General features: G+C 38.3%; 1 protein-coding gene across 2 annotated transcripts in view; it reads left to right on the top strand.

The window, feature by feature from the left end:
* Positions 1–24,318, top strand: part of ATG2B (autophagy related 2B) — a 71,808-nt gene that overhangs the window by 32,659 nt on the left and 14,831 nt on the right. For both annotated transcript variants that reach the window (XM_072762247.1, XM_072762246.1), the window contains exons 17-34: positions 1,496–1,688; positions 1,950–2,092; positions 6,300–6,457; positions 6,874–7,046; positions 7,495–7,645; positions 9,069–9,268; positions 9,437–9,517; positions 10,816–10,922; positions 11,081–11,173; positions 11,896–11,966; positions 12,351–12,427; positions 12,670–12,840; positions 14,371–14,512; positions 16,227–16,429; positions 17,489–17,715; positions 19,058–19,166; positions 20,147–20,341; positions 21,837–21,938. In XM_072762247.1, the coding sequence (XP_072618348.1) occupies positions 1,496–1,688; positions 1,950–2,092; positions 6,300–6,457; positions 6,874–7,046; positions 7,495–7,645; positions 9,069–9,268; positions 9,437–9,517; positions 10,816–10,922; positions 11,081–11,173; positions 11,896–11,966; positions 12,351–12,427; positions 12,670–12,840; positions 14,371–14,512; positions 16,227–16,429; positions 17,489–17,715; positions 19,058–19,166; positions 20,147–20,341; positions 21,837–21,938 (2,596 nt within the window). The remainder of the gene's footprint in view (positions 1–1,495; positions 1,689–1,949; positions 2,093–6,299; positions 6,458–6,873; positions 7,047–7,494; positions 7,646–9,068; positions 9,269–9,436; positions 9,518–10,815; positions 10,923–11,080; positions 11,174–11,895; positions 11,967–12,350; positions 12,428–12,669; positions 12,841–14,370; positions 14,513–16,226; positions 16,430–17,488; positions 17,716–19,057; positions 19,167–20,146; positions 20,342–21,836; positions 21,939–24,318) is intronic.

Genomic DNA, 24,318 nt, shown 5'->3' with positions numbered 1-24,318 from the left:
TTCAAAAATCCATATTAAGTGTACTAACATATGAAAGATGTCTGTCTATTTTGTGAGAGATGAAAGTATAAAATGTATTCCCTGGTCCAAAGTTACCTTGTTTAATTAGAGGGACAAAAGGATCATTAACCATTTAAAAAAAAAATAGTTCAGTGCTACAGTGGAAGAGTTATATGGCACCATTTGATTAGTTGTCAAATGAATTTTATAGTCTGTGATTGCTTTAGGACACTTTTTCAGATGTGGGGAGCTTTTACAAAATTCTGACTCACTGGCCCCACCCTGAGATTTTGGGATAGAGCCGGCATCAGGATAGTCTAAAAATTACACCAGGTGATCTGATGTGCAGGTGGATGTTAAGAACCACTGCTTCAGGATTTCTTAGAATTAATAAAGTAATTATTCATTATAGATTATTGTTTATTAACATATTTAATTACTCATTGTATATTAAAACATTAATTAAACTAATAGATTGGTAGTAGGCTTGGATATATTTAAAAGGACTTTGTTCACTTGAAATAATGATTTTTTTTTTTTTTTTTTTTGGTACATTGAAAACAATATTTGACAACTGAGAATTAAAGTGACTTTTTTTGGGGGGGGGGGAGGTGCTATTTTCCCTCCGGCCTTTTTTACATCCACCCCTGTGTATCAGACCTAGCAGGCTCTTAGGTGTGACCAGTACATGCCTGATAATGAGCGGTTTAGTACATGGGTTTTTATCATAAGAAATGGATCTACTGGAGTTAATTTTGTAGCACAGTTTGCATTAGGGTGTCCATAAATCAGGAAGCAGTCATGATTGTTCAAAATGGGAACCATTATGTACCATCTACTTAGGGGAATAACCCGTTACAGATGCCTCACAGCTGTTTGGTTTGAGGGCACCAGGCTTCTCACAGTGGTGTTGGGAAGGAGACAGCAAAGCCTTTGCTCCTGATGTGCGGGTAGTAGTAGGATAGCAGGGGCCCAGAATTCCTTTACTTGTGGTTTGTAGCTTCAGTGCACCAACAAGCCTTTTTGTTATTGAAATTCCTGAAGGAAAATGCTACTTTGTTGTTGCAGTTAATCTCTTATCCGTCTGTCTTTTCTACTTGAACAATTTCTATGATACAAGGTCTCTTAGGTGTGCAGATCTTCTTTAATAGCAGAACAGACCCCAGAAGGGTTTGGTTTCATGAAAACAAATAGAATTCTTAGGCAAAATTTGCCAGCTGTTAATGAAATTGAAAGATAACCTTTTGTCCTTTTGTTACAAGATCAGATTTTCAGTTAGCCAAGTATGCAGTGGTGATGCCCTTCCTTTATTTGTTTCATCCATTCAACATTTTCAAGTTTGGAGTACACTCAGAAGTGGTTACATGAGACATAACTAGATTTTGTGGAGAAGCTGAATCCTATCATCAGTGGTCTTTGTAGTAGAGTGCGGAAAAGTTACAGCTGTGCTGGTTGCACTGAGACCTTGATTTTTTTAAATTGTCTTTGCTGTCAGAATTGTACTCAAATTAAATCCGCCAGCTGTGCATTCCATTTTGGAGCGAATAGCTGCGGAGGAAGAAGAGAGTGATGGCCGCTACCAGGAAGAGGAGGAAGGGGGTGCTCATTCCCTGAAGGATGTTTGTGATCTGCGAAGACCGGCCCCATCTCCCTTCTCCTCTCGGAGAGTCATGTTTGAAAATGAGCAGGTAAAATGCCAGCGTGCAACCAAAGAATTACCTGTTCCATACAGCAGTCGTTTTCATTCTTTGTTTTTGAAGTACTTTGCTGTTTTTGTTAGGCATTTAGCTCTAAGACTGAATAGTATTTTTCTTTCTTTAAAAGTTACACTCTTCTCTGTTTACAATATCGAGTCCATGGATAAGGCAGAAGGTGCTACTGTTATTTTAAACATGAAATGGTTATTTGGTGCTTTTTTTTTTTTTCCCCACTAAACTATTCTATTTTAGATGGTGATGCCTGGAGACCCTGTAGAAATGACAGAGTTTCAGGATAAAGCAATCAGCAATTCTCACTATGTGCTGGAACTTACGTTACCCAACATTCACATAACACTACCTAGTAAAAGTTTTTATGAGAAGCTTTATAATAGGTGAGTTTAAGTACATTTAGTTGAGTTTTTGGGATTGTACTTTTCTGCCTAACTGCTTCCCTGTTTCCCCACTTCCCCTTTTTCTGTCCTTGCTTTAATAGTATCTACAACCCCTGGGTACTTTGTGTGGTGTTGATTACAAAACCGTTAACTGTTATGTGGGGCTGTTGTCATAGTGGAATTTCCTAATCAGTGTGTCTGGTAACTGAGTTACTTGTACGTGAGATGTTTATTCCATCCACCTTTGGTGACTGGTTGCTCTCCATCACATTTCCATAGAGTACTGAGCAAATATGTCTCCTGTGTGTGCAGAGACATGAAGAGAGTTGAGAGACGCCTGTATGGAGGGCCAGCAGGTGCTGCGGGGGGGGGGGGGGGTTCAGTTGTCTTGATGATGAGATTTACAGGATAGTCCATTGAGGTGTAGGAAGAAAATGTTCTTCTATTTAACTTTTTGAAAAGTCTTATTTATTTTTTAAAGACTTCTTTATTTTTGCATAGTTTTTTTTTGGAGTTCAATTTGCCAGCATCTAGCATAACACCCAGTGCTCATCCCATCAAGTGCTCCCCTCTGTGCCCATCACCCAGTCACCCCATCCCCCCGCCCACCTCCCCTTCCACTAGCACCCCTTGTTCATTTCCCAGAGTTAGGTGTCTCATGTTTTGTCACCCTGTCTGATTTTATCTCCTTTTTTCTACAATCTTCAGTTTCTGAAAAAAGTGTTTTTGTTTTTTTAAAGATTTTATTTATTTACTCATGAAAGACACAGAGGCGGAGACAAGGGCAGAGGGAGAAGCAGGCTCCATGCAGGGAGCCCAATATGGGACTCGATCCCAGGACCGTGGGATCCTGCCTGAGCCAAAGGCAGATGCCCAACCGCTGAGCCACCCAGGTGTCCCTGAAAAAATAGTTTCAAAGGAATTTGAGTGCAAAATCTTCGATTTTTAAGATTTTTTCCACTTCAGTCTCTCTATATATGTGTATATATAATTTATTATTTATATATATTTATATATATAATTAAAAAAATTTTTTCAGTCTATATATTTAAAAGTCACCTATTAGTACAATTTAGAATTAAAACTCTACTTAAAACAATAGAGATGAGCATAGTAGAGGCCAAATACAATTGGCATTTGGTGAATATACAGAACAGAGCTCACGCTATGGGAGCTGACTTCTTAGGTGTGCTAGAGAGCAGTCCCAAGGAGCCAGCAGTTAGCACATGGGGAGAGCACATGGGGAGGTCAGTTGGGATGGCTGGTGGGGCTGTTGATTGCTCAGAGGAGGGAACAGGAAAGTGTTCTTTTGGGGAGTTGGTTACATAGTGGTTGCTGGAAAGCGTTACTGTTCTACTCTGTATCTCCAGCTCTCAGGTGCCTACACTTACATAAAGGCTGAAGTTCTCCTTCACCCTGTGGATCTTATAAATGATGTATCTAAGTTCTTGGTGTCAATTCTTGGCCCCTTATTTGGCTTTGAATATGTATTATGAAGTTAATATTTTTTAAAGTATTTGAATATTCTCAAACTTAGAGAAGTTGCAAGTATAGCACAAAGAGCTTTTTTTTTTTTTTTTTTTTTTTACCAAACCCTGAACCATTTGAGAGTGAGCTGCTGACCTAATGCCCTTCCTGAGCACTTGAGTGTGTATTTCCCATAGACATTCTTCTACATAATCATAATTCAGCCCTCAAAATGAGAAAATTAATATTGTTACCTAATCATCACACCCCATTTGAGTTTTGCTAAATGTTTTAGTGTTGCCTCTTTATCCATATAATTTTTATTTATTTTTATTTTCATACATTAAAGAAAGTAACTTTCTGAGCAGGGTTATAACCACTCTGCCTTAACTTCATATACTTTAAGATCTTGGTTTATTCCTTTAGTGCCTTGGTCAACTGGCTCTTTTTAGATGGTCTTAGGTACAGGAGAACTTTTTTCTATTTCAAAATTTCTTTAGAATATAAAAGAATTTTTACTAGCTTTCTTAAATGAGTATTTATTACCTGTTATATTTCAGGCTCATAACCACAGAATCATGGTGATACGTCCTTAAATATCTTCTTTTAAAAGATATTTTAGAGAGAGCAAGAGCAGGGGAAGGGGCAAATAGAGAGGGAGAGCAAGAATCCTCAAGCAGACTCCCTGCTGAGTGAGGAGCCTGACACAGGGCTCACTTCCATGATCCTGACCTGAGCGGAAATCAGGAGTTGGCGGCTTAATTGATTGAGCCATCCAAGCACCCGCTCTGTCCTTAAATATCTCAAATGTTTTCTTGGTATTAGAAACATCTAATATTTTACAGTATTAATGATATCAAGACCATGTTTAGATCAAAATGTAAATAAGGAAAATGCAAAGTCATATGAAACATATTTACAGGTCAGATTTTACATAAAGTAGTAGTTTCTCTTTAACCTGTGAAGTTAAGAGAATTGTTATAGGGAATAACGTATAGGAAGGGCATTTCCTGAGAAAATTCATTTTTATATCTTCATTATTTATTTACAAAGGAGTTTATTTTTATTTTTATTTTTTAAGATTTTATTTATTTATTCATGATAGTCACACAGAGAGAGACAGAGAGGCAGAGACACAGGCAGAGGGAGAAGCAGGCTCCATGCACCGGGAGCCCGATGTGGGATTCGATCCCGGGTCTCCAGGATCGCGCCCTGGGCCAAAGGCAGGCGCCAAACCGCTGCGCCATCCAGGGATCCCTACAAAGGAGTTTAGAGTAAGATCTGGGCTTACACTCTTGTTTCTTTGTCCTGTGAGCAATATACCCAAGAAGCAGTGACCCAATAAGTATCACACAGTTTGGGGGCATAGTTGTCATTGGTTCTGAGAGGAGACTTGTTTCTGCCCCGTATCTCTGGTATTCTTCACCTACTGATAGTTCCAAATGGAGAGCTTTTGGAGTGGGGATTTCAGTCTACTGAGAGTCATGGCACTCAGTCCTGGTTTATACTTTCTAGGGCTTCAGAAGCTTAGGAATTGGTCCAGGAAGTTCCTAGACAAGTGGCTTCTCACAGGAAGGGCCAGCCTGCCTCATTGCTTGGCACCTTGATTGGTATTCACACTAGGCTTTACGACGAGGCTGTGCCTTTGGCAGTCCTGCCATGTGAGTCATCCACTGGTTGTCTCATCATCAAATGCCTGCTTAATGACAGCCACTGTGCTAGGACATATAAATATGACCAAGACCTAAGGCCGTCTCTCTGAGAGGCTATGGTCTAGGAAGGGGAAGCGAGAAAATACTGTTACAGGCGCGTGATTGAGTTAGGTTTGTGAAGGATTCACTGTGGGTCCAAATCTAACAGCAGGCTTCAGAGAGGACATTGTAAAGTCTGAATTTCTATGAAAATGTGAAGCAGAGCTAATTGCAGTGGGGAACATAGGAGCAGCAAGACATCTGAGTCATGACAGAGTAGGATGTGCTAGAAACCTAGATTGATGTGTATCACCCATTAATCACGAGTATTGACTTGGTCGTGCAGCCAGTTAGAGGATTTCCTGCCTTTATTCCCTGCTTCTTATGCATTCTTCTCCCATGCACATTTCCCAGGGAAGCTGTGCTTTCTGTGGGAGCGAGACAAAAAGCAGTTATCCCTAGGAACAGTGAGTAATGAGGAGAGCTGAACTGGGAGCTGGACAAGATCTGGGCTATGGTCTGGTCCTCCCCCAAATTAGCTCTGTGACTTTGGGCAGGGCACTTAACCTTTATGAGGCAGTTTCTCCCAAGTGTGAAGTGAGAGTAATGATTCTTCCATGGGCTGCCCCATGGGTGGGTGTGTGGGTCAGATGAGGGTGCATGGTGTGTTCCAGTTTACAGAGAGCTCTCCTATGTGAACAGTGTTTCCTTTTTTTTTTTTTTTTAATAAGTTTTTAACTTCCTCCTTTAAGGTGCATTTAGGTGTATGTAATTGATGCACACAACACAGCTAAAACTAGGCTGATAGCTCATTAAGTACCTATTTGTACAGATTCCTTTCTCATTGCCTTGTAGTTGAGCCGTATCAGTACTTTTCCTATTGAAAGAAATGTATTTGATGCTTTAAAAAAAAAAATCCTTTGTGGGATCTAATTTCTGTTTTCCATTTAGAAAAACTATTATTCATGTGACTTCTTAAAGGTTATGTTCTTGAGATTACTTTTAGCTGAAGTAGGAGTTATGTATTTTTCAACTTCTGTCTTCTGTAGGATCTTTAATGACTTGCTGCTGTGGGAACCAACAGCTCCTTCACCAGTGGAGACATTTGAAAATATTTCTTATGGTCTTGGTCTTTCTGTAGCCAGTCAGCTGATTAACACCTTCAACAAAGAGAGTTTTAGTCCATTTAAATCCACAGTTCACTATGGTAATGTATTTAACTTTGTTTTGACTTTAAAATGCCGGGTTTATCAATAAACAGAGTAGTAACCTTTTCAATTGATTTTAAAATGTTTCTTGGGTATTTCCCCTGGTAACTATATTTTATAATGTCTTCTAATAACAGTATTTCCCCCCTTTTATCTACACATTGAATATTGTCAATTATATATGTTATCTCTATAGTAGTAGTATATATATATATTAAGTTCAGTGGGGAGGAGAAAATAAATAGAAAGTACATTTTTATTGTCATGCCAGATTCTTGGTAAAAAAAAAAAAAAACAGGTTGTAAAATATTTTTAAAAATTTTTTTTGTAAAATATTTTTGTGATATTGTTTTAGTTGCTATTTTATTTCCATAGCTGTCAGCACCATATTTCCTGTGACCTTTGTTTCTCACAGATGAGGAAAGTGGATCTGAGGAGGAGACGTTGCAGTATTTTTCTACAGTGGATCCCAACTATCGTTCCCGTAGGAAAAAAAAATTAGACTCTCAGAACAAGAACTCACAGAGTTTTCTTTCTGTTCTTCTGAGTATCAATCATGGATTAATGGCAGTGTTTACAGATGTCAGGGTAAGGATTTGCAAAGCCAAAGTATTGTTTCAGGTATATTTTATTTTAAATGTGCCATGATTTACACATGCTGTCATTGAGGTAGTGGGAGGTTGTTTCACTGCCTGAGGAAGGTCTGCAGTGACAGCAGCTTCCGAGAGCGTTTCACTGTGGATCAGAAGACAAACCTAGTATGGACCTTCTTTTGGCAAATGTACTGGTTCTGCTGCTGAGGTGATCACTAGCAATTTACGTATTATAAAGGAGAGTGAAGTGCAGGGGTTCATTCGGCAGAGGAGACCCTACACAGCATTTCATGCCACCTCATGTTGGGTGGTTTGAGAATCAAAGTGCTTTGCTGCCACATGGGCGAGTCCTGTTGGCTGAATCAGGAAGGAGCAATTCAAGAGGCATTTTGACTTTTCTGCATTTAAGTAATGACTTCTGCGTTTTTTGGTCTTTTTATTAGCAAGATAATGGAGAGCTGTTGGAAAATAAGCATGGCGAGTTCTGGTTAGAGTTCAACAGTGGTTCCTTGTTTTGTGTGACCAAGTATGAAGGCTGTGATGACAAGCACTACATCTGCCTTCATGCCAGCAGTCTCAGTCTATACCACAAAGGTAGGACACATGTTGAATGTGTGTTCTGTTCACCTCTGTTTAGACCCATTTAAATTTTAATAAAGTTTTTAAAAAGATTATTCATTTATTTGAGAGAGAGTTGAGAAAGAGAGCTCACAAGTGTAGACAGCGGCAGAGGGAGAGAAAGAAGACTCCCCGCTGAGCAGGGAGCCTGATGTGGGGCTCGATCTCAGAACTCCGGAATCAGGGGATCCCTGGATGGTTCAGTGGTTTGGTGCCTGCCTTTGGCCTGGGGCGCAATCCTGGAGTCCTGGGATTGAGTCCTGTGTTGGGCTCCCGGCATGGAGCCTGCTTCTCCCTCTGCCTTTGTCTCTGCCTCTCTCTCTCTCTCTCTCTCTCTCTCTCTCTCTTTCTCTCTCTCTCTCACTCTCACTCTGTGTGTCTATCATAAATAAATAAATAAATCTTAAAAAAACAAAACTCCGAGATCATGACCTGAGCTGAAGACACTTAACTGCCCCCTAATAAGGAAAATCTATTTTGAGAACAAAACTCTGATAATAGAAATTATTTTCTGTGGGTTGTTCTGATTCATTGGCAAAAGAATACTGTAAATTGGGAGTAGACTTTATGGTTTTTCTGGGCAATAACTTCTATACTTTGAGATATAGTAGTTCGTATTCCATATAATTCACCCATTCAAACTATACATTTCACTGGTTTTCAAAATTTTACAGAATTGGAGCCATCATCACAACATTAGAACCTTTCTATCACCTGTAGAAGAAGCTATGTACCCTTTTAGATGTAACCCTGCCATGGCCTTCCACCTCCCACCCTCCAGCACTAAATAACCTCTAATCTACTTTGCCTCTGTGGATTGTGTACTCTGGATATTTATGGAATCATATGATATATGGTCTTTTGTGACTGGCATCTTTCGTTTGGCATGATGTTTTCAAGGGTCATCCAAGTGTAACAGTATTTTATTCCTTTTATTGCCAGATAATATTCCATTTTATGGATGTACTGTATCTTATTATCCTCTGATGAATTGATAGGACTTTACATTTGTTACTTAAGCAGCATTTCCTTTTGGTAAAAAAAAACAGAATTTACCATCTTTTGAGCACATTCCCTATTATCTTGTGAATGGAAGATACACGTTCTTTTTTTTACCCCCAAAGTCTAGAAAACAATACTTGCACAGTCTTAATATTTCAGAGTTTTCTATTTAATTTCCTAGCGTTTCATATCTTAATTTTTTTTTAGGTAGGGTATGGTCAGTTCTACCAACATTAGCAGAGAGGGTACAGATTAATAACGTCAAGCTGGTTTTTGATCATTTTGCCTCCAGAATTATATTCAGTGGAAGCCTATAGATTTTTGTTTTGAGTTGTCAAAATCTGTGAACTAATTCAGATTATTATTTTGTTATATTGTCACCTCCTTGTCAATGTAGGTGTAGTAGATGGAGTGATTCTTCCTACAGAAACACGACTGCCCAGTTCAACCCGCCCACACTGGTTGGAACCTACTATTTATTCCTCTGAAGAAGATGGCCTCAGTAGAGCTTCTTCAGATGGTGTTGGAGGAGACACTTTGAATATGCTCTCTGTTGCAGTTAAAATACTTTCTGATAAATCAGAGTCCAATACAAAGGTTTGTGTTTTTACACTTTTATACCATTAAATACTTGCTGTTCATTTGATTACTAGCTAAACGTGATTGTGTAAAAGGCAGCACATTTATTTTCTTAGGAAAACTTTTCAGGTTTTCACCTAGTGATATACGGGTGATCAATGTAACTTTTTGTGTTATTCTGTATAGGAATTTCTCATTGCTGTGGGGTTGAAAGGAGCCACACTCCAGCACAGAATACTTCCTTCTGGGCTTAGCTGGCACGAGCAGGTAAGAGAGTTGTTAGGTACATATTGATTTTACTTTTTACTTTATACAGATACGTAATACTGTAAAGTCACAAATCGTAAATAATCAGTGTGCATTGAATTATCATTGAAGTAAACACTCCTGTATAACTAGCCACCTCTTAGGTTAGTAATAGAACGTTATCACCACTCCAGAATGAAATCGATTTTTTTTACCTTTAAGTTTCGACCTTGAACATCTCAAAACCGTTATCTTTTATGTCATTTAAGGGAAGGGATTCTATTGAGTCCCTGGTGTAGAGGAACAATAAATGATGTATTGACTTGCACTTACTCTTGTAGGTGCCAGAATTTCAGAGTTATTCCCTAGGCCAGTAACATGCTTTGAGACATTTCTAAGGATTAGTGAAATGCAGTTGGTTTTTGATTAATGAAGTGCAGTTGGTTAATTCTTTTCTATTGAGAGTGAAAATTAATGCACTGTGATTCTTGTTTATTTTCCTTAGAGGAACTTTTTCTTTGTGTTGAGAAAATAATAAAATATTTTATACCTTAAAAGTTTTCAGAGAGCTTTCATAAAAGCATTTAGGAAACCTGAGAAGACCTAGATCTGTGTAGTGAGGGTCGAGAGATGGTTGGTGCGAACCCTGAGCTCTGCTGTAAAGGGGAGATTTAGTCTAGCCTCATAGAGATAGAAATAGAGGAGAGTGGATGTTTGTAAGAGGATCTGGTTTTAGACTGAGCTAGGTATAGTTTAAGGAAAAGTAACTTTTCCCAAAAGTGGATTACATAGAAAAGCAGATGGAATAGAAGGAATTTATAATGATTTTCATATAAATTGTATCTTTGAGAAGATAGGATTTTTCTAAGACTTCTGTAACACTGCAGTTGTCAGATGGGGCTCTCTCTTCATTTCAGAAATACTTCAAAAGTAGTTATGCAAATACTTTTTTTTTTTTAAACATTTTTTTAAAAGATTTTATTCATTTATTGATGAGAGACATAGAGGCAGAGACACAGGCAGAGGGAGAAGCAGGCTCCACGCAGGGAGCCCGGCGTGGGACTCGATCCCGGGTCTCCAGGATCATGCCTGGGGCTGAAGGTGGCACTAAACCACTGAGCCAAAACCGGGGCTCCCCAGTTTTGCAAATACTTTTTGAGATGAATTGCTTCAAAATGATTTTTTTTTTCTTTTAGCATTAATTTTGTCAATAAACAGTTGCTTTTTCTGTGAGATGTTTTATGTTGGTATTAGGGATATCATATCAAAACTTTTTTTTTCCTTCTAAAGCAGGGCATTTTATATTTTTGTGATTATAGATTTTATACTTCTTGAATATTGCTGATGAACCTGTTCTGGGATATAATCCTCCAACTTCGTTTACAACTTTTCATGTTCATCTCTGGAGCTGCGCACTTGATTATAGGTCAGTTCACGGAGCAAAATAAAGCTTTATTTGAAGTATGTACTAAGTTTTGAAAAAATACATAATTCAAATTTTAGGGTTAAGGTTCAAAATGATCTTTTAAGGGAGTTTCTGTTGTTGGCAGAAGACTGATATTCTTTGTTTCCTTTTGATATCAGGCCTCTCTATTTGCCGATCCGATCTCTTCTCACTGTGGAAACCTTCAGTGTTTCAAGTAGCGTGGCCTTGGACAAATCCTCGTCTACTCTCAGGTGCCTGGGTAAACTTTAATGTCTGCTAAATGCAGCTGTTCTAAACATGCTAACTGATATTTAGCTGAAGTCTTTGACTAAAGTCCCAACCTTTTGTTAAAATCAGCATTCTTTTTTTTTTTTTTTTTTTTTAAGATTATTTATGAGAGACAGAGAGGCAGAGACACAGGCAGAGGGAGAAATAGGCTCCCTGTGGGATCGTACCCTAAGCTGAAGGCAGATGCTCAACTGCTGAGCCACCCAGGCATTGCTAAAATCAGCATTCTTTTACTTGTAGTCATTGTCCCTTTAGGTTTTCAATTTTTCATTTGAAAAAATGGGATTTGTCTCATCTCTTCCATTTATCACTGTTTCTCACTTTTAGGGAGGAAATGAATTATTAAGATTGATAGTTTACTTTTAAAAACAAATCTAAACTTCCCATACTACCTGATAACACTTTATTTTCATAATTTAGATTTATGAATGTGGGCATCTATTAAAAAATGCTGAAAATTTGAAATTAATTTAGCAAATAATTCAGTCTCATTCTTAACACCATTTAAATATTTCTAGCACTCAGAAATCATGAGTTTTAGGGATGTTAGATGTCACTTGTAAGAAATCACCAGTGACTTTCATAGCTTGTAAATCAGAAGAATGATACAACTAAAGATGTTGTGGTCACATGTCATGTATTCAAAGTTAATATTTTGGATATTGTTTTTATATTGTTTCCTCAGGATAATCTTGGATGAAGCTGCTTTACATCTGTCTGACAAATGTAATACTGTCACTATTAATTTGAGTAGAGGTAAGAGTTAAAAAACAAAGTCTGGGATGGATGAATGCTTTTTTTTTTTTTTTTATGTGACTATTTTAAAGTGTTTGAACTCTGGAATAATGCCATTGAACTAAGAATCTTATTAAATACCAGTTTGAAATTGTAATGTCCTTAGAACGTTAGTTAAGTGCATCAAGTTACATATACTCTATTTAATATAAGATTAGTTTTGTTCCTAAATAAAAGGAATTATAGGACTTTCATAAGGTGAAGCTGTATTTCTGTTGCATTCTAAATATTTGTACCACTAACTGCCATGAATTTTAAAGAGATGCTAGTTTTATTACATGTTGGTTGGATAAGTATTTTGTGGAACCTTTACTCAGATTATTTTGTTAATTAAAAAAATTCTAGATTACGTTCGTGTGATGGATATGGGGCTTTTGGAATTAACCATAACTGCAATGAAATCTGATTCTGATGGAGAGCAAGTAAGCTATTAAAATAAATGGAAATTTTTATGTAACTCCTATTTTTTATAGGAGTGACTAAAAAATTGAATTTACTGTAAAATTATTTTGGTTAAAAGTAGATAAAATGTTTTAAGATTTAGTTATACATTTCCTGTGGCAAGTAAAATTCTATTTTATTTAATGTAAACCTATGCAAAACAGGAAATTTTTATCTCTTGTTTGGAAAACCTGTTTATTCCTTTTCCCTTGTGTCCATCCAGACTGAGCCACGCTTTGAGCTACACTGTTCTAGTGACATTGTCCATATCCGAACATGCTCAGACTCTTGTGCTGCGTTAATGAACCTCATTCAATACATTGCAAGCTATGGGGACTTACATGCAGCGAGCAAGGTAGAGATGAAGCCTGGAGCCCCTCACCGAAAGATGAAGGTAGAGCTGGCAGCATCGTTCATTAGAGCTAACTCACCCCTGACACCTTGCAGCCACCTGAGTGATGTGTGTGTGCCAGTGAGGTCCTCATGACAGTCATGAGGTAGAAAAGAAACTTTGAGAAATCACCTAGTTGTTATTTACCTTCAGAGTGATAGGGTCCGGAAAGGTGACTCCATGGGCCTTTTTGGAAAACCATTCTATTGTTTGATATTCTTTGTTTCGGAACATTCGTCTTCTGGGCCAATGCAGTACTTTCTTCCAGACTTGAGTTATTTTCATCTCCCCTCTGGAAGAAAGAAAACACTTAGCTAGCAAGAGCTTATTCTCTGCTAGTCTTACATGTAAAAATGCTTCTGAGAAGATAGATATAAGGGTTGGTATTATTACCAGACGACTAATGCTACCTTTTGTTACATATGGTTCTGTTAGATTTTCGGTATATTTTCTCGTTTCTGATTTTCTTTAGCTCTGTGTGATAGGTTAAAGAGGGTCACTTCTGTTTTAGAGATGAATAAGTTAAAACCCCGAGAATTAGGCGATTTGCCCAAATTAGCAAAAACAGCAACAAAACTCAGATACTTTGATTTCTGGGTCAGTGCTTTCTTATACTCTCATGTGCTTTCTTACGTATAGATTGAGCAATGTCTGGTTTGCTTAGCATTTTTAACTTGTTAGTGCTACTTCATTGTCTTTCATGAACTGCTCCGTGAACAGGATTCAGTCTCTGAGGTAACAGAGCCTCTAGTATGGGTCTGACTGGTCATGCATTGTCTCTGGTTTAGATGCTCTGGCACTTCATTCGTGTTATGCTTCAGGTCTGGACTTCTTGCTCCTGTTGTCTTCTCACTGTTAAGGCGATTTATGAGACTCCCTCTCTCTACTGTTTATTCTCTTTTAAAAAACATTCTCCGGTTTATTAAAAGTTATTTTGAATTATCCCTTTCAAATTGGATCTTTCCATGTTAGAGTCATGCTCCCATTTAAAAAGCATGGTCTGGATTTCATGAATGCACAGTTCACTAACCAAAATGATTAAGCACCAGTGCTGGAGTTGAAGCCCATGAATCTTCACTTAGTAGATTTCCCCTGCTGTGTATGCCCCCTGATGTCCTTGGGTGTCTATTCACTCCAAGCCACAAGGCTCTGACCTCCAGCTGCTTTGTGCCATGAAGTGGTTGGTGTAGCTGCCAGATTTGAGCAGTTCCTACTCTGCAGAGAAAGACTGCCTCTCCCCAGGCCTCACTGTAGTGTTCTTAGCTTCTGAATCTTCTAGGGTGCTTTCTCTCCACCATCCCAGCTTACCATCCTGGCTTTGAGACGATGGCACATTTATTTGTTTGCCAGTAGTTGTTGGGGTGGTAATGATGCTAACAGCTTAAAATGTAATAGTTTCCAGGCAGAAGGTAGAACAACAGCTGTGTTCTGTTTCTGCTGTAAACTGTAGTGTGTTTCTAGGACAAAATCATGCTAAGTAGTTTACTTCTTAGAGCATTTTCAGTTATTTTTAATTAGGTGTTTTGGCTGTAGGTAGATTCCAGTGGTCGCTCATCCTCACGAGGTCCAGTCCTTCCTGAAGCCGACCAGCAGATGTTACGTGATTTGATGAGTGACGCTATGGAAGAGGTTGATCTGCAGCAGGCTGCTGCGTCTACGCAAGCCCAGGCTAACGGTAGGACAGGCCAGGTCTTCCTCCCTGGGAGCACTGGGGCCACACTTGAAGCTTATGTTATTTGTCTGCTTATAAATTCTGCAGTGAACAACTTATTAAAAGTCCAAGTTTTGGTAGATATTTATTAGTCAATCCACTTGTGTGATCAAGCGACTAGTAGATAAATAACCACTGGCCAGGGTGTTGTGGGGGATACAGATTAAGTGAAAGACAAAGCTTATCTTTTCTGTTAGCTTAGAGTTTCGTAAAACAGATTGGCACCAAGCCAGACTGATGCTCTTACTTAGAATGATTGAGAAATGACATGAGAAAGTGCTTGGGGGAGTGGGTAACGATCTCAACTATTGGAATTGTCTCATTAGATTTCAGTAAAAGTGAGAGGAGTTGGCTTTTAAAGAGTGGTATGTGGAAAAAAAAAAGTAGTATATGGAGTGGGGAGAGAAGGTAGTCTTGGCAAGGTCATGAATGTTGAAAGAGGTGCAGAAGCCTTATCTTACAGCTTTGGCTCTTACTGGAACAACAACTCCCTTCTCATTGGAAAGAATTGGCCAGCAAAGGGAGGGACCAGCCAGTGGGAGAGCCTTCAAAACCAACCGGAAGCATCTAAGTACTTTGAAGCATCTATCTAAAAATATTTCTTTTCTAATTGGTTGAAAAGTCATTTCTATATGTTATGAAATCGTAATTTTTAAAAATTATCTCCTGGTATCATAAAATTTATGGTTAAATTGTTGATTTCATTCTAATTTAGCATAAATTAGAACTCAGGAACAAATAGGAACTTTTAGCAGCTACCTACTTCTGTGGGAAAGAATATTTCATGTTTACTGAGCAGCTTCAATTCAGGTGCACTGGTCACTTTTTTTTTTTTTTTTAAGATTTTATTTGTTTATTCGAGAGAGAGAGAGAATGAAGAGAGAGAGGGGTAGAGATACAGGCAGAGGGAGAAGCAGGCTTCATGCAGGGATCCTGATGTGGGACTTGATCCCAGGACTCCGGGATCACACTCTGGGCCAAAGGCAAGTGCTAAACCACTGAGCCACCCAGGGATCCCCCAGCACTGGGCACTTATAAAGGATGAGTAACTCCAAGGTGCTGCCATAGAAGAATTTAAAAATCTGATCTATGAGCCTCTTGAGGCTAAGATATCACTTTATTCATCTTCACATTCCGAGTCCATATTACAGTGGTTTGGAATGACCGAATGGTGAAAGAATTAGTGGATCTAATATGTAATAATTTTTTTAAAATTTCTATTTATTTATGATAGAGAGAGAGAGAGTGAGGGGCAGACACACAGGCAGAGGGAGAAGCAGGCTCCATGAACCGGGAGCCCGATGGTGGGATTCGATCCCGGGTCTCCAGGATCGTGCCCTGGGCCAAAGGCAGGCGCCAAACCGCTGCGCCACCCAGGGATCCCGCAATTCTGGTTTAAACAAAACTCTAGTCAACACTAACCAGCTGCTGCTCAATTTCTGAGCTGCTCTAGTGCGAAATAACGAAGAGGAGACTTGCTATGACTTTGAGACCGTCATTTACTGTTCTCATAGAGAACTTCAAACTTATTATCACTCTTTTTATTAGTAGTCAGAAGGTTATTGTAAGAAATGAGATGTAGGTGAAAACTGTATCTGACATGTAGCTAAAATGTTTAAGTGTTATTGTTGATGTTTCAGAATGTGCCAAGTTGAGTGTTGTATTCTTTTTTACCTAGGTGTTTTGGATGAAAAATCTCAAATTCAGGAGCCTTGTTGTTCAGACCTCTTCCTGTTTCCAGATGAGAGTGGGAATGTGTCCCAGGAGCCTGGCCCTCCTTATACCTCATTCACACCCCACTTGATTAGTGATGCAATGGCAGGTGTGCCTACTGAGAATGACGACTTTTGCATTCTTTTTGCACCAAGAGCAAACAGTCAGGTAATAAATGGATAATACAATTGAGGCCTTTAGGTAGTGTTACAAATTGAATTGACCAAAGGGTACCTGAGAAGGAGTCTCTAGATTTTTTTTTTTTTTTTTTTTTTTTAAGAATTCTTGGCACTTTACAGTGACTTCATTTTGTAACTTATTATTGAGGCTTTGCAAATGTTTGCTGTACTTCACTATTTATTTCTGTGACACATTGCTCCAAAACTCCAAGATGCTCTATATTTGCAAAATTAAAAAAAAAAATTTATTTAAAAATTTTTTTAGATTTAAATTCAAGTTAGTTAATATATAGTGTATTAGTTTGAGGGCAAAATTTTCTACATAGATTATTAAACTACAGATGTTGAATGTAGTTAAGATAGCTTTTAGGGCAAGGAAATGGCGAAAGGAGTGCTATCCAGAGTTGCTAGTCCAAGAATTGGGAAAGGTAAGACGTGGTTTGTGTGAAGACTGATGGATGGTTGATGAGTGTAATTGCCATGTGAGAGTCATGCTCACATTTAAAAAGTATGATCTAGATGTAATGAATAGAGTTCAACTAGAATAGTTAAGCATTAATGCTGGAGTTGAACTTCATGAGTCACCATTTAGTCTATATACATATTAAACTGCTTACTAATAACTTGGTGAATGTATTTGTTTACTTCATCCTAGGAAATTAAAAACATAAAAAGCAATTAAACATGGTAATTTGGTCAGTATATTGAAGTATGTTCAATTTGGAATGTAGTACTGATTTTGAATTAAAGAACTATACACACAGACACACATCCACAACAATACACACCCACTAAATTTGTGCCTTTTTGTTATCAAATAGTAAAGGCCAAATTGAAGGATATGAAGACTCCTTGTGGAGTGATTTACATAGAACAGTAAGTCCATTTGATGCTGAATAATGCAGGGTATGCAGTGTGGTATTAATGTCAGTACTTGCCCAATTCATATATTGATATTAGAATGCCAGAATCAAGAAATTTGAGTTATGCAGTATAATAATCAGTAATTTCTACTGAGACAAGACTGTGTGTTCCATGTTTATTTTAGGAGAAGGAAGAAGAGCCCGTTGTAAAAGTAATGGTTGATGATGCAATTGTAATAAGAGAGAATTACTTTAGTCAGCCTGTTAAGAAGACTGATACGAGCAAAGCCCCATTGCATTTTCCGGTCCCTGTCGTCCGCTATGTTGTTAAAGAAGTCTCTCTTGTTTGGCATCTTTATGGAGGAAAGGATTTTGGAACCGCCCCTCCTACTTCTCCTGCTAAAAGTTACATGTAAGTTGAATTCTACAGAAGCTTATTTATTTATTTTTTTTACCGACACTATATTCTTTTCATAGAGAAATACATAGAATTTGTCATTTTAAGAATTAAGGGGCCCCTGGGTGGCTTCATTGGTTAAGCATCTGCCTCTGGCTCAGGTCATGATCTTAGGGTCTTGGGATGGATCCCTCAGCAGGGAGTCTGGTGCTCCCTCTGCTCATGAGCACTCTCTCTCTCAAATAAAATCTTTACAAAACTTTTTAACAAAGTAGTATTGAAAACTGTAATTTAGGGGTACCCTGGTGGCTCAGTGATTGAGCTTCTGCCTTTGGCTTAGGTTGTGATCCTGGGGTCCTGGGATCAAGTCCCACATGTGGGGAGCCTGCTTCTCCCTCTGCCTGTGTCTCTGCCTCTCTCTCATGAATAAATAAATAAAATCTTTACAAAGAAAACTAATTTAAATGTTACTCTTTTAATGTTAAAGCTTTTCATTTCTAAACATCGTTGCATTGTTTGTATATTTACTAAAACGTGACTTAAGTGATTGCCATTCAGCAAAATATTTTGGATATTTACCAAGTGCCAGAGCTTGTGTTAGAGGCACATTCACTAAAATGAGTAAGACTCAGAATCTGCCCTCTGTTCAAAAGGACCATTATGTAAGCAGATGAGGGCAATGAAGTGAAGTGTATGCCTCAAGAGGCAGGGACCACGCCTGGCCCTGAATCTCCTGCATCCAGTAGACTGCCAGGCAAGAGGCGATGCTCCTGAAGTACTTGTTAAATGAGTGCATTGTTCGGTGGGTCTAGAAGAGGTCTACGGAGACTAGGTGCGGTGGGGTGAACATTCTTATCAGGGTGGGAGGATCAGAGAAGGCTTCAGGGAATGATAACCTCTAGCACAACAGTGTATAGACTTTCTATTTAAAAGTGATTTTTAAGAACTTACAACTTCAATTCTCTTCTGTATTGATTGGGATATTTAGGATTTGTACTCTGACTGTAAGAAGTTTGTGATGTACTAAAGAATTTCTCAAGAGTTCTCATTTTTACATGTCCTGTTATATGAATGCCAACACCATAGTTAGTTTTTCCAGAGTCGTAAATATTTAGCAGGCAGATGATTGCCACAACGGCAGTAATAAAATTCACATTCTCAGTGTCTCTAAAGCATAAAGATGTAGATTTGATATAGAGAAATACAGTTTGTGGCCATGTGTTGATAGTTCTATAATCTTATTTTCTCTTTTTATCTTGCTGTTTTTCCTGAGGTTATTCATTACCTTTCTTTAAATATTTCCTTTAACAAAAGGTTTATTTATTCTTATTTTTAATTTTTATTTTTCCATTTATAGCAGTCCTCACAGCTCACCTTCTCACACACCCACAAGGCATGGACGCAACATGGTATGTGGGGGAAAAGGAAGAAACCATGACTTTTTAATGGAAATACAATTAAGCAAGGTAAGATGGCATTTTGAAAGGAAAAAGCCACTGAAGTAAGAGCATTAATAGCAGTTCTTTGGTTACTCCCCAACCTTGTGGTCTTGAGTCATAAGTCCTAGCCCTTTGGATTGGAAAAGTGCAGGGGGTTTGTAGAACTTTTTCTTTTTCTTTCTCAGGTGTTCTGAGAAGTTTGAGGGGTTTTGTTTCATTTTTGTTTTCCCAGGCTGTCCTTAGAGGAGTCTTTCAGAGTTGAGCAAGCATCAGAAAGAATCCTCTTGAGGGCTTATTAAAACAAGTTGCTGGGCCCTAGAATTTCTGAATCAGTAGGTCTGAGGTGGGGCTCATGAATTTGCATTTTTAATGAGTTCCCAGGTGATTCTGATAATACCTTTCCCAGGACTACACTTGGGAAACCACTGCCTTGGGATATGTCTGGAAGGGCCTGCTGTTGGATAAGACCTGTGTGATCAGATCCTTCATGAATGTCTAGAGACCAGTATGTTCAGGTCACCAACGACATTATATGCATTCAATTCTTCCAGCTTATCTGGGATTGTGCCAACTGTCATATATATATATATTAGGGTACTTAACATGGAGATATTGCAGTGATGAAGATTCCATGCATTTGCTTGTATCCTTGCCCCCCTTTGGAACTTGAGCCCTGCCTCCACTGGTTCTTTCTCAAGTGGTTTCATAGGTATGCAAGATGACAATTTTGTGTATTATTCCTATGGAGGGTTTTGCTTGAAAAAGATAAGGATTTTGCCAAGATTGAATAAGAAATGTCATTTGAGCTTATCCTCGTGTGGTGGGGCATACATAGATCAATATAGTGAACAAATGAAGGAATGTTCTGTTCTCTGAAAGTGGAGTGGAAGCTGAGAATTCAAAGAAAATGATGGGTGATACTTTGCATTTTAAAGAGGAAAACTAATTTAAATAAAAGGTAAAAATTGTTGTGTGGTTTTTTTTTTTTTTTTTTTTTGTCTGTGAAGGTGAAGTTTCAGCACGAGGTCTACCCGCCTTGCAAGCCAGAGTGTGATTCTGGCCTCGTAGAGCAGCCAGTCTCCCGGCAGGTGTTCATTGTGCAGGATCTTGAAATTCGAGATCGTCTGGCAACATCACAAATGAATAAGTTTTTGTACCTGTATTGTAGTAAAGAAATGCCTCGAAAAGCTCATTCCAACATGGTAAGATTTAAGACCTCATGTTTTCTGTTGCGTATTTTTCAAAAAGTATGTTTATTGTATCTAACTGCAGAAGATTTAGATTGGAGAAAATTGAAGGTTTTTTTTTATGCTAATATGAAAATCCCTTTTAAATAAGCCGCTTAATGTTTTATTTAAAAATTATTTTACATGTCACTTTTAGGGCCCATTAATTATTATTGCTGATGATACATGAGGAAAACCAGAAGTCCATAGTGATCTACACAAAATATTTAGTATTGCTGGAAGTTTTCCGGATTTCTAACACTTTCTGAATTTTAGTGGAATAGGAATGATTCAGGATTGCTGGAAGAAAATGTCCTAGAAAGCCATCTTTGGAGGGTGGCTCTACAGGTTCGCTTCAGGGGCCCAGCGGGCTCCCAGGACACTATGTGTACAGCACTGTCATTTGCATCTTTCCCACTAAAGAGAATCCATTTCTCTCATGAGGTTTTTCAGGGAGTGTGTGACCCAGAAAAGTGTGATTCAGGCTTTTAAGGAAAAGGGGGGAAACCATTCCACTTTTAGTTCTCCTCTAAGGAGTAACATTGGGATTTTTTATTTGTTTCTTTTCTTCTTCTTCTTCTTCTTCTTCTTCTTCTTCTTCTTCTTCTTCTTCTTTCTTCTTTCTTCTTCTTCTTCTTTCTTCTTTCTTCTTTCTTCTTTCTTCTTTCTTCTTTCTTCTTTCTTCTTTCTTCTTTCTTCTTTCTTCTTTCTTCTTTCTTCTTTCTTCTTTCTTCTTTCTTCTTTCTTCTTTCTTCTTTCTTCTTTCTTCTTTCTTCTTTCTTCTTTCTTCTTTCTTCTTTCTTCTTTCTTCTTTCTTCTTTCTTCTTTCTTCTTTCTTCTTTCTTCTTTCTTCTTTCTTCTTTCTTCTTTCTTCTTTCTTCTTTCTTCTTTCTTCTTTCTTCTTTCTTCTTTCTTCTTTCTTCTTTCTTCTTTCTTCTTTCTTCTTTCTTCTTTCTTCTTTCTTCTTTCTTCTTTCTTCTTTCTTCTTTCTTCTTTCTTCTTTCTTCTTTCTTCTTTCTTCTTTCTTCTTTCTTCTTTCTTCTTTCTTCTTTCTTCTTTCTTCTTTCTTCTTTCTTCTTTCTTCTTTCTTCTTTCTTCTTTCTTCTTTCTTCTTTCTTCTTTCTTCTTTCTTCTTTCTTCTTTCTTCTTTCTTCTTTCTTCTTTCTTCTTTCTTCTTTCTTCTTTCTTCTTTCTTCTTTCTTCTTTCTTCTTTCTTCTTTCTTCTTTCTTCTTTCTTCTTTCTTCTTCTTCTTTCTTCTTTCTTCTTTCTTCTTTCTTCTTTCTTCTTTCTTCTTTCTTCTTTCTTCTTTCTTCTTCTTTCTTCTTTCTTCTTTCTTCTTCTTTCTTCTTTCTTCTTTCTTCTTTCTTCTTTCTTCTTTCTTCTTTCTTCTTTCTTCTTTCTTCTTCTTTTTTTTTTTTAAAGAAAACAAGGTTGTAATTTCATTGGGGAAAAAATATTCTTATCTTGTAGCTGACAGTGAAAGCATTACATGTGCGACCGGAGTCTGGCAGGTCACCACAGGAATGCTGCCTGAGAGTATCCCTAATGCCACTTCGCCTCAATATTGACCAGGTTTGTATTGCATGAATCGTCTATGAAGTTACGCTTATATGTCCCAGATTCAGAAGGAGAGGTGTAATTTCATTGAATTAAAATGTTGATTGCTACTTAACTGTTAGGAAAGTTACATAATTAAAGCAGAGTTCTGCTGGTAAGAAACAGGGCCAATTCATCAGGCATTTGGGATCTGAACTGTTGGAGAGTAAACAGTAGGTGTTGTGCTCTGGTCTTCTCATTTTCTACGTGACTTAGCACTCACTACATGCTTCCCATTTTCCCATGCTCACATATGCACACTCGTGAAGGTACTCAGGTATTTTCAGAGAGTAGGAAATGACTCCCTGACATCTGTGATGGAAAGATCAGAGGGTTTGTCTCTCTCTCTCTCTCTCTCTCTTTTTTTTTTTAAGATTTTATTTATTTATTCATGAAAAACACACAGAGGGGCAAAAACACAGGCAGAGGGAGAAGCAGGCTCCATGCAGGGAGCCTGACGTGGGACTCCATCCCAGGTCTCCAAGATCACATCCTGGGCTGAAGGCGGCGCTAAACCGCCGAGCCACCAGGGCTGCCCTTCTGCCCTGGGTAAGATGACAAATGAGTAAATTTGGTACTTAAACAGGTCACAACAGAGATTTGTGGAAAGGCATAAATCCACTTTGCCATGTTCTAGCAAATATTCCATCAAATTATTCTGGGTTTTGCTTTGACTCAGCTGCTTAAAACCTAGTTGGTGCCTCTTATGCAGACATGACTCAGGGTGTATGAACACGTGATGCTCTGCTGTCGTGCACTATAGCAGTGAGGCGTATGGGCTGGGGAGTCAGACTGGGGTTTATACCCGCTGTTGTCTTTCCCTAGTTAGGTGGCTTTGGGGAAGTTACTTCTCTAAGCCTCACTTTCTTCACTGACAAAATCAAAGTAATAGCAGTATATACAGCTTCATTTTTTTAAAAAAATGAGGATCGAATGAGACTAGCATTTATTAAATATTTAGCTTGGTGCCTGGAACACAGTGTTAAAAATCAGAAGTTGTTAGCTGTTGTTCTTATTAACTGAAGCACGTAACTGACGAAAATAAATGGAAAATAGCCTGCTTTTGAAATAACAGAATTGCCCTGTTGCACCTTATGTTGGTGTGAAAAGTAGAGTATATGTGGGATAGCACTCTTTGCTTAAGTGGTGTAGATTCATAATGTTGACTTGTTATTTAAATAAGAAACGGAGTGATTTTTATCTAGGGAAGGGCAAGTAGATGATGAAGGTCATGTAACTGGGCAGTTTGAGATCTGAACTGTGAAGAGGCCAGTTTTCCTGACTCTTCTAGTCTGGTATCTATTTCAGTGTTGTACTGTCTGGAAATATGTGTAGGGAAGATATGCTTGTTAATCCCAAATGATTTGTGGAATGCCAGCCTCTTTCCAGGTCCTATAGTAGGATGCTGAGGATACAAAGGTAAGTGAACATCCCCATCCTAAAAGATCTATGTACGGGGTAGATACTGACATAAAACAGATTACTTTAACACCCTGTGGTGAGGATCAGTGATAAAGATAGACATAGTCTATAGTATGTCCCAGTAGAGGGGGCTCCAAAGCCAGGCAGGGAATTCAGAAGAAAAAGGGGTAATCAGGAAGGGCTTTCTGAAGGAGATGACACTCGAAGTGAGTCTTAAAGGAATGCAGGGTCTTATGGAATGTGGTGGAGTTAGTTGCATTAAAATTTTTGTACAGGCACTGAGGCCTAATTCAGGTTGTGAGAAGAGATGTGAAGCTGTTCTGGTAAGTTATGTGCTTGGCTGTGGCTGGAGATGGTGAATATGTAGCAGTACTAGTTTGCACATTTGTGAGTTTTTTTTAGCATCATTACTTGATTGCCTCAATATGGCATTTTAATTATTTTAACACTTTAAGTCTTACTGTACTGTTAGTATCTTCTATCATAGACCTTAAATAAACTAGAAATAGCTATAGTTGAAGTTTGTAAAAATCAAATTTTTTAAAGTTTTAAGAAGAAGTTGATTGTATGGAGGTATAATTTGCATATAATAAAGTGCCAGGATTTTCGGTGTAAGGTTTGAGCTTGACAGGTACACGCACTTGAGTAACCACGCATCAGTTGAAATAGAGAGCATCTTCTGGTCCCCTCAGAGTCATCCCCTCCCCCTCCATTGTGGTTGGTCTCCACATCCCCTAAAGCCACCATTGACCTTCCTATCGCCATAGGTTAGCTAAATGGAAATGTATTTGGCTTCCTGTGCCAGGAGCTTCATCTTTGTGTGATCATCTGAGGCGTATCTCTTCATTTCTTTCAGTCTGTTCATTGTGCTGAGTATACATTTCATTGTATGGCTGTGCCCCAATTTGTATATCCATTTGGGTGGTTTTCTTGT

Source organism: Vulpes vulpes, chromosome 6, assembly GCF_048418805.1.
Source record: "Vulpes vulpes isolate BD-2025 chromosome 6, VulVul3, whole genome shotgun sequence".
Taxonomy (NCBI): Eukaryota; Metazoa; Chordata; class Mammalia; order Carnivora; family Canidae; genus Vulpes; species Vulpes vulpes.
This window is presented reverse-complemented; position numbering and strand designations above follow the sequence as displayed.